General features: G+C 34.1%; 1 protein-coding gene across 1 annotated transcript in view; it reads right to left on the bottom strand.

The window, feature by feature from the left end:
- Positions 1-9,028: 9,028 nt before the first annotated feature.
- The window catches only part of LOC129227598 (dual specificity tyrosine-phosphorylation-regulated kinase 4-like), a 60,958-nt gene continuing 51,393 nt past the window's right edge, over positions 9,029-18,593 (bottom strand). The window contains exon 11 of the mRNA XM_054862181.1: positions 9,029-9,641. Coding sequence (XP_054718156.1) covers positions 9,559-9,641 — 83 coding nt within the window. The 3' untranslated portion in view covers positions 9,029-9,558. The remainder of the gene's footprint in view (positions 9,642-18,593) is intronic.

Here is an 18,593-nt window from a genome sequence, read left to right as displayed (position 1 = left end):
ATTGAAATCAATTATCAGGGGCGTTGCTATCTCTGACCAATGGCTGTTGAAAGAAGTAAAACCAAGACTCACCCACTTACGTAGGATGTGACATGTCCAATGAGGCAACTGCTTAACCGCACGAAATTCAAATATTTTACCTCTTTGCTATTTTCCTCAATTTCAAGATGACGTATTCGATCTATAGAACCAATTACGCACTTGCAAATTCCGTTTCAATTTTTCTCTCCATATCGCCCCTTCACGAAAATGGACAATTCTGAAACGGGGAGGAGCAAAAGCTCAACTTTTCGCCGTCGGACTATAATACTTCAAGATTTAAAGTTGTATTTTTGGCAAGCTTTACTGAGCAGAACTTTTAGCATTGAGTAACACAACTGAGTTTAAACTTAGAGTTAGTATATTTTTTTCGTAAATTACAAAATTATTTATTTCTTTTTAACCAGTACACATGGATTACAGGATTATTTATCGTGTTTTCAACCAATATTATTCCATTTTGTATTTTCAAATATCTAATACGGTTAATGAAGAGCCTCTGAATGTTTTTGTGAATTACAAAATTATTTATTGATTACATTAATGTTTTTTAGTTATGTATTGCTTTTCCGTGTTCCCGAAATATTTTTTATAGAGCTTACGGTATTTATGAGATTATTTGAAGATTAAACTAGAATGTCTTAGATGTGTATCAGTACTGCAGTTTATAGAGAGAGTCAAGGTTCTTGTTTCTGAAAAATCAAAACTATTTGTACGTGAAATCTTTAAATGTAATTACATATCGTTCAAACTAACCAATGTGTTTATCTCTTTTGTTGTTCTAATTTATTAATTACACAAAAATACTTAATTTTAAATGAAAATTAGTAACAAATAGATGTAGGTTAAAATAAAATTAGTAAAAAGAGTTCTAAGTACGCAATAATTATTTTTATTGTTATAAGTTTAAAGTAGTGAAATCATTTGGTAGTCTCAAAATGCGTGCATAAGTGTTTCTTTAATTCCAATAAATTGACCCTTATAACAACAGATCAGTCATTCTAGAACGACCTTCTATGTTAGTTTGTAATGGAAGCATAGTGATGTGTGAGTTCTATATTTGTTGTTTTCCTTTTACACATTTTTTGTTTATGTTTTGGTCCCTTGTCGCCATTTAATACAAAATTACAAATATGATTGTTCAAGATTTTGAGAATATTTTGCTCTAAAAACATGTCTACTACTGACGTTACACACATGCATTTGAACTGTAAATAGTATTCGTTAGTGCGAGAAAATTATAAATGCTCCTACTGTTACAACAAATTTCTAAAGTTTTGGCTCCAAATTTGTAACATTGTCATTAATCGTGTTTTACAAATTAACATTAAACAAATCAACGGGCCACACGGATCAGTCTCAAGGGCCGGATGTGGCTTGCTGGTAGTAGGTTGGGAACCACTGAAATCCGTAGAAAATCTTATGCAAATGTATTTCTTATTAGAATGAATCAATAATGCTATTCAAGTTATTAAAAGAGCTTTCTAAGCAATCGCCAAGCTATCGAGGCCCAGTGACCTTGTTCTGTATCGATTTTCTTTTAAATGTTAAAGTTTGGTGTAATTTCAAAATGTAGAAAATTTACAGTGGACTTTAAGAAATCTGTTTTAAAAATATGATTTAAGTTTTCAAAAAGGCAGTGAATGTATGAACTTTTGTTCGGAATAAATGCACTTGTGTGAAACGGCTTTTTCAGTGTCAAAGTTTATGAAGTTATCAATTGTAAGATATAAGATCACGCACAAAGTTTATTGACATAAGAACAGTTTAGAACTATAAAATTTCAAAACTATTTCCAATGACTTTGTAAAGATTTGTTTTTAAATTTCTCAGGTTTTCACTAAAAACGTTTTCTTGCATCGTTAGGAAAAATACAGTAGAATGGCAGTGTGTAGACGAAGCAATAATTTAACAAAATGCACAGTTTATGCTACGTACTGTGCTTCAAAATGTGCAATCCGGAGAAGAAAGTAGCTCCAAAAGTTATGATTGTGTAAATCATTTTTGTTCTGAAGCTCTCATGTAAATCGTGAACACTTAACTGGAGTTTTAAAACCGAAAAAAAAAAACTTTTCATTACTTTTATCTTTCCTTTTTACAAAGAGAATAAATGAGGGATTGAGAAACAAAGCGATGTAAGTGGACATGTTCAACTTTTAGTAAAACGCATTTAAAGATAAGGTCCTAGGTAATCATGGTGTATAACAGCTCCTACCAGGGTTAATAATACTATCTCTTTCCCCAAGACAGAGGAGAAGTTCACCAACCATTTGTACTGGTTGTCTCCACATTTTTAACTTTGGCACTTACATTTCCTTTATTCTCACTGACTCAAATGTCGTTTACACTAACTTCATTTCTGATTTTCATTTGTCAGCAGATACAATAGAGTTTGAATTATCCTGATTTCAATTAACCGGATAAATGAATAACCGTGTGCTTTTAAACTTTATTTCCTTTCCCTTTTCATTTCTCTCTCTTTTTCTCTCTTTGTTACCTATTCCAAATAATAATAATGATAATAAATAATATGGACTGTACAGTGAAAAATTTGCTGTATGTTCTGTGAAAATATTGAAAACACGTCATTTGTAGTATACACTACTACAATCGCCAGTTCAAAACCTGGAGAGTGGATTAAGCTACCTAAAAACATTGGCGAAGAAGTTTTTAAAAGTTGTTCAATAATCCGGATTTTTCGTGAACCGGTACGCTTCTGTTTTTCAATAGATTCAGCTAATCCACGCTTAACTATTCAATATTTAAAAAAAAAAAACTTTTAACTGGGTTAATTAGTGTATAACCATTTAGTTTTCGTTAGAAATGTAGTTTATAAGAATAAGCAAGTTAGGTACTCTGGTATAGCAGAAATATTTGACATTTATACTCTTAATTTTGCAAAAACGTCTTTTCCGCTAAATTTTCATTTTCAGAACACACTTTTTGACTAGTTTTCTATGCAAAGTGATGTGCAAGGAAATACAGTTGGCTCTCTGTTTAACGACGCTCTATTTATCAACGGCTTTTCACGGTCCCAGATGCTCCACTGTAATTTTAAAAGCATTCTATTTAAGGACGCTTTCTACTTAAGGCCGATTTTTTGCGGTCTCTTGAAAGTCGTTAAACAGAGAGCCATGTGTACGTTCGTTGCGTATGTTTGAATAGAGCAACCGGTTAACCAGTTGTTTGATTTGATGACGTCGGCGGTGAGAATCCTTAGAATGTTTTCACATAAGATATGCTAACCCGTAGCTCTATTAGAACGCGCTTGGTTAATCACCGGTTGCTCTATTCGAACATATCCTTAGTAAAACACTATAGGAGGAACGACATCAGCGATTTACGTGTGTAACCATAAATTGGAGAGGAAGTCCCATTTGCGTTGTTGAATTAAGCCTTGTGATGAAGAATGTACCTCCGTCCTAAATTTCAAGGAAGTTTCAAAAGAGTAGATAACGAGCTCTGACGAGTTTACAGATTATCTGAATGAATAAAAATCTCACTGAAGGTAACCAAAATGATCAGAACTTTCAAACAGTACCGGTGAATGGGATTGGGTGTCCACCATAGGACAAAATGTCATTAGAAGATGGTTGCGTTGACGGAAACAAGCCCCTCCAATGAAACAGGAAGTTTGACAAGGTTTTTATCTTGGGAGGCATTGGGCCGCCCTCTTTACAATCCCGGCCTCACACCAAATGATTTCCATCTCTTTGAACCTTAAAAGAAACAATTCGAAGGTCAGAAGTTCAGAACCGATGTTGCGGTTCAGCAAGTCATCTTAATGTGACTTGCGATGACTCCTTTCATGCTGGACCTTCAAGTGTTTCTCACTTTTAACAGAAAATCACCCTTTTAAATAATTGAATGATATTATAATTTATTTTTAAGTAAAATAACTATTTTAAGATCATTCTGTTTCTAAAAAACATTAATATGGTTACAATATGAGGTTTAAAAAAAAATTTCCGAGCTCAGTCGGATACCTTAAGTGAAAATTAATTCCTCAATACCACTATTGGTAGAAGAGTCCTTACAAAATTACGGCGTGGCTTAAGAGCGTGCGAACTCCGGGTTTTTGAAACTAGATTCTAATTTAGGGGGGGGGGGGGCAGGAGTGAATGCTTGGTTAGCAAATATTGTTGATTGATTGTATAGCACTCAAAAATCACTGTAAAATGATTAAACAAAATCATAAAACCACCAGTTTCAATACTTAGAGCAAAAGTATTCAAATGTAGCTGGTGATTTAGAACGGAGGAAGTAATGTTTTCTGCATCGCAATAAGCAGAAGAAAATTTCTTGTATTTCCTGAATACACGGCTGTCACATCTAAATTTGTTCTAAGTTCACCAATAAAGAATGCGTTTTCCGTTTGTGTCGAATTCCAAGCATATTACATATAACATACACCGCCAGCTCATGAGTGCTAAAAAGCACGAAATTGCAGTCCTCGGATGTAATAACTGAGCTGGCTGTGTGTTATGTATTTCTGCCTTAGCCCTGGCTTAGGGAAGTAACTTACTGCAAAATACCTGCCTTGCCTTCAATCTTTGAGTTGAACCGCACCATTTTCGCGGTCACTCATCTGGTGTGCTAATTCTAAATTAACTACCAGTTTGGCTCTCTTGGCTCCTTTAACAGGTTTTCCGTCTCCAGCTGAGTTGCTTCTTATTCCAGGCTGATGAATGCTGAAAGTCACGAAACTGCAGTCCTCGAATGGAATAACTGAGCTGGCGGTGTATGTTATGTATTTCGGTCTTAGCCCTGGCTTAGGGCGGTAATTTACAGCAAAATATTTAGAACTATTTCATGGATGAGGTAGAAAATTTATTCTTTATCAGAAGGCCACGCGTCTAAACAATTGCAAAGTTAAAACACAAAACACAAAAGCAAAGTGAGTAGCAAAATTGTGCAATACAGGAACATTGCTGAACACAACACAAGTCGAAAACTCAGTTTCACTTCAAAAAAGCATGACCAAGATTTGCTTCACTTGTTGACTCTTCGCAATGCAAAGACAAATGCTAAAGGAAAATTCCCGATAGTTAATGATTGACCACAGATTTATTTAATCGTACAAAGAATTCAACTGAAATAATTTTTTTAGTCGTAAGTATAATTACAAATCGACATCTACAGAAATATTAACAAACATAAATAGTTAGCACGATTTATTAATTAATCTGTAGTTTGACGACTTAACGAGATATGAACCAATATGAATGAGAAGTTTGCTATTTTGTCAAATATATTTACCACATTTGCTTTATACTCGTCAAGTTCTTTAATGAAATTTTAAATCAAAATGAACAATTTCTTTAAACTCACCAGTTTAGCATACGTTATATTTTTTTAAGCATTCAGGGGTTTAGCACGTCCTTCTCATGCAAAAAACTCACCACACGTTTACTCGCATTTTGAAATACCTTGTTTCTTCTAATTGTAAGCAAAAAATACTCGTAGAACTGAAAATGATAGTTGATTTTAAAACTAAAATAATCTTTCAGGTGTTTATTTTCTATTAAATATTGTAATGAGGGTGTTACCTTCACTCAAAAGTACTACTTTTAGTCACGGAAGTTGATAGAAATGGTCCAAAATAATAATAATTACATGGAGCCAGAAATTAATTTTATTTTCCGGCATTTAATTTTTAATTATTTTTTTGAAATGTCAGACTTCTAAAACAAAATGTCTCATTGTGTGACATCTCAAGTCAAGAGAGCGATCTTGAATTGAGCACTTGGCTGTCTTTTCTGGTAAGATATAGGCTTTTAGTGTTTTTTCTTTGCGAGCAATTATTAGCGAAACGAAAATTGTTAGTTAAATAAAATATTCATTTGGTGAAGTTTGGCAATGCCCTGAAACTTTATTCTGGTATCCCTAGAGAATTGTTCACTTGTGACGTCAGCAGTGAGAATGAAAACAGTGACTTAACGTCTTTTAAGTTTATTTTTTTTAAGAGAAAATAAGTCAAAATTAAGAAAAAAAGTAACTTACCTCATGTTTTGACTACGCTCTTTCAGAGAAAATATTTTTGATAAATGAGAAAAACTACCCCTACCCAATTGCTTTTGAATTCAGAAACTAAGTTTAAATTTTCACGAGGTAATACAGAAAACTACTAAGAGTTAAATGAAATAAATGAGACATTATAAAGAAAATTAGTTATTATATTAAACTATTATTCTGATTCAAATCTGATTTTTGCTTCTGCAATCATACATAGTAGTCATGCAAATACTATTTAAATATTTACTGCGTTAAAATTTCTCTGTATACTTTTAAAATAGCTTCTGTTTAAAACTTTTCAGATCGTTTCGTTTTTAATTTTTTGTGTAAGGATAGGAATATAATATATTAGTTCATTTCGAAAAACAAATGATTTTTACAATTTATAGGTAACGGAAAATTTTATAACAATTAATATTAGTGAATTAATATTAGTTACTGTAAACAGTTATAGAAAACATAAAATTCCGAATTTACGTCCTTACTGTAACCAAGAGCAAAGCGAACAATTACACGGCTGTCTTGGCAACAACATTCCCGAATTTTCATTTGAGCACAGTAAATTTTAATTATATTTATAGTATTGTTAATCCTCATATAAATAATAGCCAATGATCGAGTAACCCGCGAGTTTCAACAATGAAACTCTAACCACGGCATGATAATTTAATAATATGTTTCGGTAATGTTTAACATGCAGGGAAAGGCTTTATTGTGACAAGGCTGAACTCGATCCGGTAACTTAACTGTTTTACTGGTAGGACAGTAATTTTAGGGGAATGAAGAATCAAAAAGGTTGTTGAAAATTTACGCTATAAAATGGAGTTTCGGGTTAATACACTGAAGTTTGGGTTAAAATTTCAAGTATCAAAATATCATTATACAGGCAATGGCTTCGTTCAAATGTAGAATAGTAGAAGTAATTTTCACCCATCCCACCTTGACGGATGACTTTCTAGTTAGAAAATATTCAACGTTTGTTCACAAATTTGGCCACTCTTTTTAAACAGCAGTCGTTTTTAGATTTTCATCAAGGAAGGAACAAGAGATCCATTCATTGCACGTAATTCAGGCACGTCTACGATTGCAGATTATAAATATATTAATTAGAAAGTATCACACATACGGAAAATTTCTTACCACAAGATACGATTACAGGAGCGCCCTGAACTTACATCTTTGGGAGAGGAGAATCCTCAGTTTCACACAATGCGGAAAAATTTTTATCACACGATACGATTTACAGGAGCACTCTGAACTTACATATTTAGGAGATGAGAACCCTGAGTTTACCGAACAAATTTCACCGAATGATAAAATACGAGATGAGCAAATGCCTTGATTTTATGAAAAAGAGACGTTAGGCATGAAGGAGAGAAAATGCATTATTGCACTACTGTCTCTAAATTCGACGAATTGTCGGGTAAAATTTGCCAAATGAGGAAATTTTGTGTGAGGTCACAGTGACCTCCCATCGGGCCGCCCCTCATGCTTAATCACACTAACCTATTTCATTAAAAGTACCTAAAATGATTATTTTTTAATGTCTGAGATGTGATTTTGTAAAGATTTAATGACTATTTAAATTTCTAATGCAAAAAATGAAATAGGTTTTAGCTGCCTGTGGTTGAGAAGCGTGACAATTTGGTCACTTCAATAAGGATAAAAAATAAATTAATAAAATGAGCTGTGTTGCTTTGAGCACAAATTAAAGCTCGTCGTTATTTTGTACCCACATGAAAGTGATCTAACATTTTTTTTGAAAAGTAAAGTGACAAAGGATCTAGAAAACAATACTTCAAGAAATACAGTACTTCAGTTTTTAAAGAAATGTCACAAAAAAAAAGTTATCAGCAAAGTAAATGACAGCTATATAGAAGCAAATCCTTCCCCCGTTTTTCAATTTCTTCTTTAATTGTTAGCAGATCAATATTTTATTTTTTAATCTGCATGAGTGTAAATTGAAAATTTGAAAAATTTGTTCGTTCAAATTATTTGAAGATGTGATTTTTTAAAAATATTTTGTAAGTGTATAATAATATTAAATAAGGGTGGTAATAAAAAAATTCCCGAATTTTCATTCTTCCTGACGAATTGTAATTTTCATTATTTTAACTCTTCATGAACAGAAAAAAAAAAAAAAAAGACTCACTAGCATTCTTGAAACATCGCATGTGAAGCTGTTGACTAACAGAAACGAATTAGATAAAGTATTTTCTTCTTGACCATGTTCGAATCACTTTCATTCTCTTAATTTACTAAAGCAACACTCATTTCAGCATTAATTCCAGACAGATGCCAAAACTGATTCGAAACCTGCTTTGAGAATCAGTTTCAAACACAGCAATACCAGAGAATTTTTTATTTATTTTTTGGTATATGTGGATTTTGCATTTGCCTTTGGGAAACGTCAGTAAAAGTAAATAAAAAAAAAGTTAGTAGATACTTCCGCGAAATATTATTAATAGTTTTATCATTAGAAAAATGTGAGGTGTTTTTTGTTGGTGTCACTGAAATTTCTTTACGATGGTGTTTGAATTGTCTCAATATCCTGTTCATCATATATAGGTGTACTAAATTCACCGCTATCTGCCTATTTGCTGCTATTCTGCCTTACCTAAGGCAAGCGTCCAGTTGCATTTTTGGTAAAATTACTTTTGCTGAACTTGTTGATAAAGCTGCAGTTATTGTGGTGTTCTTGTCTTGTTTATATTGGTCTGGTGTATATGGAAAAAAAAAAACAAATTAAATAAACAAAACGGAAATTTCCTTACTCCTCACCGTTAACAGAAATGTTTCTATGAAAACAAAGGGGAAATTGGCTGCATTTAACTTGATTTTACGTTTATTGTGGCAAATCGATGAAAGTGGCTTTCATGTGTGCAAAACATTAACCATACTTTCTTCCGAAATTCATGAGTGTATTCTTGCAGAAATAATATTTTTAAAAATTAACCAACAGAAAATTTTTAAACTGTTGTTGAATTTTAGATGTCTTGTGTCTAAAATATAGACAGGTTCTAAAAGTTTAGCCTTTTTGATGAAAGTTCCAAAGCAGCATCAACAGAAAAGGTATTTCTAACCTGGCATCGCCGTAATGTTGAGATTGCGATCTGCGTAGCCACAATGATGCCAAGTTAAGTTTGCCCCAATGATAGATATAGCTTTAGAGCATTTGGCGCACTTCAGACAAGTTATCAGTGTTGTTGCACTATTTAAATTGTCACTTGCGTCATGTAACAGTATTCAATAACTCTTTGTTTTTAATCAATAGTAAATGTGGCACATTTAGCAAGTTTATTGGAATCCATGCAGTCCCAGCAACTTTCTCTCCCAGTAAGCTCTCACCACCTTAATGACAATCTTTGAAGCTATCGTGTTGCCCAACATGGGCTGATTGCAATTCTCTTCAATGCAGCCGACGAGGCAGTACTTCACGTTTCATGTCCAATGATGATGGGGGTAGGCTGGTGCTTGTGGATTGATATAGGAGTCGTACCATACTCACAAAATAGATGGTAGGAAAGTTCCAGAGTCTTCTAGAGGGTCGTCGTAGTCTCCGTGGAAACCATTGTCTTCGTGGAGGACTATTAAAAATATAAAAAGTATTTACTTTAAGGTACACATAAGCATTTTTTAAACTATTAACTGAAGTTAATGAAATAAAAACTAAAGCAATATTTGTACAACATTATTGTCTGCACACAACTGCTATGAAACTGGCAAACGTCCAGTTCAGACCATAGACGTAGTATAATTAGACGCACAATTCCGTAGCGAAAGCCCATTGAACAAGCGATACTTGAACTAGATGAGCAAAAGCATGCAATGCTGTTTGTATCCCATCAGGCTACGATAAAAGCTGTTGCTTGCATGGGCTTTTAGGACATTTGCCCGTCTGTACTAGAAGAACTCGTTGCCCATGGAACTGGTTTCTAGTTGTGTATCTAGTTTTTGCTATAATTTTCGTAAGTGGTCTTTTTCTGAAAAAACAGTTTTTGGGAACTTCCTTTGGACAAAAGAAGAAATTTTTAGTACTTTTTAGTACTTTGAAAGTATTTACTGAAATTTTTTATTTTGTTCTAGCAGCTTCAGAAACAAATAGATGCTATTGAAATGCAAATAAGCCTAACAGCGTGTTTCTTGTAGTATTTCTAAAATTTACTTTCCAAATAAAGTTAGTTTACATTGTTTAACCTGCATTTTTATAGAAACTTTTATGTACAGTGAGTTTCCTTTCAAGTAAGACATGGCAGCAATGATAGCATTTTCGCAAACTAGTTCAGAAAAACATCTTAAAATTTGGCTTCGTACTTTTGTGCGTTGTTTGCATTCCTCAGGCAACTAGCAGCCGCAATCCGCAACCAAAAAATCTCTTAACCAATCAAGATGCAGCTTTCATAGAAAACGCAACTAATGTCAAACTTCGTTGGTCGATGGCTGTTTTGGTCGACGTCCCGTTGATTACCATTTTAATTTAATACGATGATAGGCACAAAAAACTGAATTCTGTATCAAATAGTTGTTTCTAAAATCACACTTAAAGTGAAGTGCCCACTCGCAAAAATCACTGATTTTCATGGCAATCATGTCAGTGTAAATCACTTCTTCCCCAGAATTGCTTTTATTCAATTAAGTGAAAATGAAATAATGTTGATATGATTAATCAATAATGGCAAGACTAAAATTTGCCCTTCCGATAATACACTGGGTGTGCACAAATGATGGACCTGATCTCAAAAAATCTTATTTTCCGGTATCTTAAAATCCGGTTTCATACGTTTGAGCATTCTTTGCCTTTATCCGGCAAACAGCAGCAGCAACATTACAATAGGTCGGTAATACAATTTAATACATTACCCTATATTGCAATATAATAAGCAGGTGCATACATTACAATAAGTAATATATGAATTTAAAGAGAAATATACAAAGTTTTTTCCCCCAATAAAGTTAAATTATACAAATATGCAATGCGTGAGTAAATGTTCAATTACAGATGCTCAATGTTGAAGCCTTTTTCTATACGGCAACATCTAATCTATATTCCTGTGCGTTACACACGTTGGAGTATTATACGGTCAATGGTTCGTAATGCTGCAGTAGAAATGTGTTCTTGAAGTTCTTTCAGTGTTTTCGGCATCGGTAGATGATATGACAAAAGTGTCTTTGACGCCATAAAAAGAAATCACATGCCGTGAGAAGCGAAATAGATAACAATTAATAGTCCAAGAGCCCATGAGTGCCAGACCTACATCATAGCATAAAGGCCCAAATTTTTTTGTGTAAGGAAATCACAGCAGGTGAAAAAGGTTCAATATTATTTAAGCTAAGTCGCGGTGCTTTGGCAGGAAACAGATAGCAAAAGGTGCTTCAAAAACTGAGTCATTCCACGTCTCCGTCCGACCATATCCGATTTGAACGAAATTTTGTAGAGGAACCAGCATGCCTTTGAATGTAACATCTGTAAATTATCAGCTTCAAAGAATCTAATCCTGAGGATCTGTTGTGATGTGCTTACACAGAAAATTTTGGGCCTTTATGCTATGACGTAGGTCTGGCACTCATGGGCTCTTGCTCTATAAATGTTTGTTGTTGGTCGAAAAACAAAAGGTTCTCACATCGGGCATTTGTACATGAAAGAACTTTGTGTATTCTTCTTTACATTCATGTATTACTTATTGTAATACGTGCAGCAGTTTCGAAAATATGATTTTTTAGAATCGCGTCCCTTATTTGTGCGTGCCTTGTATATGTCGTGTATTTCCCTCGGACTATTCCAATGTTCTATGCGTTAAAAATGGTCAATTTTTATTTTATAACTGAAATGATAATATGTTTCCAATGAACTCAGTAAGCGAAGTACATATTTTTGCAATTGTATTTGTTTTTGAAACTGTTTTTCCTGCTTAGTTGAAAGAAAAGGGTATTGAATTTGCATTACTCAACAATCGCTGGCGGTAATTTAAGGTATTGTTCTGCAGTGGAGAGATGACGAATGTACTGAAAGAGGAAACAGATTACTTCATTTTGCAATAGGTAAGATCAGCGAGAAAATTATCCATGGGTGTTCTTCCACTTACGATTTAGATTTTTGAGAATCTCACTGCATCTGGAAAAACTCCATTTTATAAGGTAATGATTTGTCGAGCACGCCTCCTTTCCCTACTGTTTGGAAAGCTTTCCTTTAATAAAATTTTTTTAGTGTATGACTTTTTTCTAGGTACAGATGGCCTTGCTGTTTTCTGCTGACGTAATGTTTCCGGTTCCGGCCACTTTCAGTCTATTCACTCATTTATGTCTTATTTTTTTCTCGTTCACTAGTCCGTTGTTGGACTTTGTGTTCCTTCGTACTTTTATGCACTGAAGAAGGGGTTTGATTCTATAAGAGTTTTTTAGATCTTCTTAAAAGCTTTTATTTGTACATATTTTCACGTTGTCGTGTTTTTACTCACAACTAAATATCCTTTTTAATGAAATAAACTTCAGTTCCATTGTAATTGTCATATTTTTACTCATTTCATTGTACAAAGTTTTCGACTGTTTCTTTGGGTTGGTATTTTTTGAAATGAGATGTTATATTATAGTAATATAGAAAAAACTCTAATTATTCGAACTTCTACCATCCGAATCGCTGAATATTCGAATTGCAACCAGAATTGCGATTCGCAAAATAATGGTTCTGTCTACTCGCTATTACCTCCATGAAACTAGTCAAAGTTTACTTTGACAGGTACATTCAGCAAACAGTGACTTTTATTTAAAGTACGGTGTGTACATACTGTACTAATGTACAATACTTGCACTTACACTTAACAAGTAAAAGTGTTGTCTTTTCATTTAATTAATTAAAAGCTCTCTTTCTTCAAAAATATTTTTTTTTTCTCTCATTTTCAACACATCGCTCGAATGGAAGAAGAAAGCCACAATACGAAGAAATGAATTTTTACAGGAGAAGCGTTTGAAGTTGAACTCTTCAGGCAATTTGCATTAAAAAAATAAGTTTGCTATGCACTCCAGTGGTTAATACTCGAACAAAAAATCTGTCATTATTTTCCAAAGATAACGTCCGTTGAAGGATTTTAAGCGAAAAAAAAAGAAAATTTAAAATTTCGTATTGTGGCATTCTTCTTAAAAACGAACGATATATTCAACAAATAATTAAAAGATAACTTTTTTCGGACAAAGTCTAATTACCCGAATTATTGATTATCCGAATAAGGTAGTTTCAGTTAATTCGGGTAATTGGAATTTTAGTGTAATCATTTCTGAAGATATCACGTTTAAAGTTTGTAAAAATGTCTTGTAAAAACAGCGTGAGTTCATCTTTTTTTTCTTTTTTTTTTTGTAAAGGTACTTACTTATACACTCAAATAAGACTCTATTTTTCTTTGTTATTAAGTTTAAATCTGAAAAGTACATAATGGTGTTGAACATATTGAAAACTTTAGAAATGTTACTTTGAACGCATTCGAATATCTTAATTTGAGGAATAGTTCTGTAATGAATCTAAAACAGCTCTGAAGGTATGGTATAACAAATGGAATCTTTGGAATTCGTAAAATTACATACCATGCATCACAATAAATGATAATAATAAACTTACATACCCCTTATTTATAGCCTGGAATTTTGAGAAATATTTGTCTCCTCTTAAGCACTGAAATTTATTCGCCATAACGAATAGAGATATTTATGAGCAAGTGACAGAGCTTCTACATTTGTCTTATGTCTGTCTGCCACAACTGTTGGAGGCGGAAGTTATATGAGAGCATTTAAACAGTTTTGAAATATTACGAAATTCTATGGATTAGCAGCATTAATTGTTATTACACATCGAAAAGACTCCTACACACTACAGATGGTAAATGTCATTCTTTTTAAAGATCCGTTAATCTAATGGTCGCTCATTTCTTATAGCGGTTCATTAAACTCGTTCGTTTGAACGGCTTTATTCAGTAAAGAAAATTATTTAAATTTTTAAAGTACATTTAAAATTATTAAATATAAATTATTAAAAGTATAAATTAATTAAATCATAAATAGCTAAAAAAAACCCCGGAAAGTAGGCTTTTCAAATGATAAAACCTAATTCATTAACTTAACTGCGTAACAAAGTTGAATTTCAAGTGATACCGACTGCTTTATTGTAAAGAGAAAAGAGAAAAAACTATGTTTACTTATGTAGAGTAACTTAAAAGACGAAAAAAGTAAAAATGAACGAAAAAACGAACTGAAACTAATGTACTGCACGAAATGTGTGCAATATTCAAAACCATTCGCCGTTCAAAAGAACGGCCGTTAATTCTTTAGGAGATACAGTAGAACCTCTCAATAAGAGACAAATTAAAACATTACGAAATTCTATGAGCGATAGCAGCACTAATTGTCACTACACATCGAAAATATTCGTAAGGGACTTTTTCTCCCTTAAATAGAGGTGTCCGTTGTTCGGAGGTATAGGAATTGAAGCATGCTGTGTACTTACTATAATATCAGAATAAACTTAAACTATTAACATTGAAAATTAAACGTTTTAAATGTTTTCTATATGCTAAGTAAAATTCAGACTTTTGAAAAAAATTATTCTTTTTAAAATTGAAATTGAATCCAAAATTTAGTAGAACCAAAGTTAACTCATTTATAAAAATAATATTGAAATAATTTATTTAATGAATTTCCTTCATGTCATAATTCACAATGCAATGAAACGTATACAACAGTGTGATCATATTTCAAGTTTTCTATAAAAAGTTAGTCATGGGCGGTGTACTCTCCGTCGGAGCTGAACCCATATATCAATCAATTACTGAGAGGAAAAAGCAAGAATGCAAATCTCAGCAAGAACTTTAAAACACATATTTACTGCTTTGCATGTTAATGTCCACGCAAAGTTTTACCAGTTAATCTTTGGACAATTTTTTTTTTATTTCAATAAATTCAATTCGTATGCATATATTTTTTAGGCAGCTTTACGAATAATAAAGCTGAAAGTCTGTATGGATATCTGGATCTCTGTCTGGATGTCTATGGCGCGCATAGTGCCTAGACCGTTCGGCCGAATTTCATGAAATTTGGCACAAAGTTAGTTTGTAGCATGGAGGTGTTCACCTCGAAGCGATTTTTCGAAAATTCGATTAAATTCTTTTTCTATTCCAATTTTAAGAACATTTTCCCGAGCAAAATTATCATAAGATGAACGAGTACACTGTTATAACCAGAGGTTCCAGACGAGTGAATATATTCCCCCTAAGGTGAAAGCATGATGCCCAAGGGTGCCATACTAGCCAGGAAGTAGAGCAGGGGTGCGAAAACAGCAGACAATCGCAGATAGGGGTGCCAAAACAGCGAGCAATCGCAAAATGACTTGCTGGCGCATGCGCTTCCGGCCTACATTCACCATTCAACCACTTCAATATGGCGGACGAATGATAGATTGCATCTATGCATGGCTTCTATGTCTTTCACATTGAATGAAGTACACTACTGGAATATAAATCTCAACTTTTCTAGGATAATTCTTTAAAATAACAAGTACAGCTTTTGATCACTTTGTAGCTTTTAGGGCTTTCAAACGTAGTTAAAAGTATGTTTAATGCTTTTCAGTTACCGTTAGTCCGTTACGATACCGTAGTACCGTTAGTTGTTGATTTTCATTTTACCGTTACTGCCGTGAAATTTCCATCATTCAAAACGCTACTAAATATATATATATCATTATTTTCTTGAGTACTCGATAAGCAACATTTAATCACCAAAATAATAACCGGAATAAGATTATCCATAATCAACAAGTGAGATCCTAAATAAAAATGATTTTGTGCTTCGTAGATTACTACACAACAGCGAGCGCAAAAAATAAAAAAGAAATCTCTCTCTGTCTAGCTTTTTCTTTTGCTTTTTAGTTCAAGTGTTTGAATTATTTCCTGTTAGCGGTTAATATTTCAATAGCGTTAGGAATTTCTTTAAATTTTTAAACTGTCGAAAAATTTCATGCGCATTTTAAGAACCGTCAAAAAAGTAACGGATACGGATCTTTATTTTCCCTCGGATATCCGCGGATACGGATACAGATACGGATATCCGGAACATCACTAGTCTGTAGTAAATTGGATATTTGTGCTACAAACGGTGGGTATTTCCTGTTACTTCTCTGCACAAAAGTGTTGATTGATTTCTTTTTGAAACAAATGGTTTTTTTCTCGTGTAATTTATTCGTAGGGGGTGGCAGAAACTGCGAGATTGTAGTTTTTTGGGGATTTTGATTTTTTTGTGGGTATTGCAATTGGAGGAGAGCTCCGTAGGTGGTGCACCGTCGCTCTTGAGAGGGATGAATTTGGAATGGTTTTTAAACCAAATGATTGCTTCTTGCGTGGCTTATTTGAAGGGGGTTATAACTGAATGTCGAATTTTCGATTATCAAAAGATTCCTTGATAATCAAACGATATATTTTCGAACGAAAATTATTGAGGAATAAAATGAGCAGATATAGGGGAGGATGGGTTGTGTGCTCCAGTGGGGGCCGTGGTGGTCTGATCGGTCTTGTGACCGGTGGGTCCCGAGTTCGATCCTCGCTGGTCGATGATCCACCGTCTTCACTAATGGTGGCTAGGTGACGTTAAATATGCTCGTGGTCACATCAGAGCTATCTTTAGGGTCCCGTTCAACTGGTTAAGCCACAAATAGTGGCATGTACGGGGGACTATGGAGTGACAAGTGAAAAGTGTGTGCTCTGGAAATGGGGTGGAAATAAAAGGTAGAGAAACGCTTAAAACCATATTGTTTTGAGCTTGACAGTTAAAAGATCAAATACATATTTTTTCATTAAAAAGTGGGGGATAATGATAATATGGGCGGATCCTCGGGCGACACTAACAGGTTTGAACATGAAAGTTGTTTTAATTAAAAATATATTTAAACTAAAAAAGGGAAAACTTTAGCAAAAATCTGAGAGCACACCATCATCCTATGGCCCCCTCAACTGCACCACAGAAAAATGGAACAAACCTCTAGAGTGATTTACTTTTCGAGTGATTCATTTGCATAGGTGCTCGCGAGGGTGGAGACGGTATGGCGCAAACCAGGTAATGGAAATTTTTGAGCTTTGGGGGGGGGGGGGGGGAGGCTCTTTTTGGGACTATCGTTCTTGAAAAAGGGATGGGGGAGTTGATTGTCCCGAAACGGGGACACCATTGTTTACAGGGACGAACGGACACCCCTGTCATCAGTGGTATTACAATCGAAAAATTGCTTCTCAGTTTTCTTTCGAATCAGGTTATCCAGATAGTACACACCGCTGAGTATGCGCTTTAAATCGGTTGTTAACGCTGTGGCAACCATGTTAAAACGTTTATGTAATTTATGTAACGTTTAAACGTAATGTATTTATAATGCAGGGGTACTCATTCTCCTAAGGGCGATGACGCACTGCCCTCAAATGCAACGGAGAACCCCCGGAACGAGAGCCTCCTAAAGACCAGAGCCCAGAGTAAGACCAAAAGCCTTCTCAAGTTGGCCCCCTGCTCATCAAAACTTCAACGGCGCAGTCAGCGCCATGGAGTGCCCCCCCCCCGTCTTGTGGGCATCCCTGTATAATACATATATTGCTTGTTGACGATTGTCCATTATGCAGCGACTCTTTCGGATGATTTGAAAACTGAATAAAATCTGCTTTTCCGAGAAACTTGGTAATCAGTTAACCCCCTTTTGAGGATCAGCGCATGGAAAATGTATTGCAGTTACAGGACTCAAAGTTGAGAAACAGACCGTTGCCAGCCCAAGCAGTTTCAGCAGTTTTAAAAAAATCATATAAAATCAGCATCTGAATATAATGGCTCCAATATTTTAAGTAAATAATGAAAAACTAATGTACTTTAAAAGATATCAGGAATATGAAATTATCAGAAGTTACGCACGCGAAAATGAATGATACGCACACAAGAATAGTTACAAATTAAATGCTTATGGAATTTAAAACATTAAAGAATAATATTCTGCATTTTGCGTAATTTTAATTTTAAAAGTGAGCCAAAGAATGAAAGCTAAAATTAAAACACATGACAAGTCTCAAAACTTCTTCCAAATGCTCTCAGAAGCATTGCAACACAATTTCACCTCGTGCATTTACGGTTATTGCATTTTCCCTCAAGTCAGTAAATGAAAGAGAAAAATAAAAAAGAGCGACTCAAGAAAGAAACAAAATGCCACGTGAAATCCTCTGGAAAACCAACACAGAGAGAAATATTTTACCCTCCCTTCCTCTTTATATATTATTCAGATAAATAGAAATCATTTTCTACTTCTCTCAACATCAGCAAAAAAGAAAAAAAAAAAAAAAGCAAAGCAATAAACAAGAACAAATGAGCCCATTTGTGCAGAGCAAAAAGACTGATTTCCCAATCTGTTTACATTATATTAACTAGTGATGCGCCGGATCGTTAAAAAAGTAGATCCGCGGATACAGATACGGATCCGGATCATTAGTGTCAAGATCCGCGAATACGGATACGGATCTCATTTTTTTTTTAAACCCAATTCC

Source organism: Uloborus diversus, chromosome 8, assembly GCF_026930045.1.
Source record: "Uloborus diversus isolate 005 chromosome 8, Udiv.v.3.1, whole genome shotgun sequence".
NCBI classification, from domain to species: Eukaryota; Metazoa; Arthropoda; class Arachnida; order Araneae; family Uloboridae; genus Uloborus; species Uloborus diversus.
Note: the sequence above shows the minus strand (reverse complement) of the source record. Positions and strands in the feature narration are given on the sequence as shown.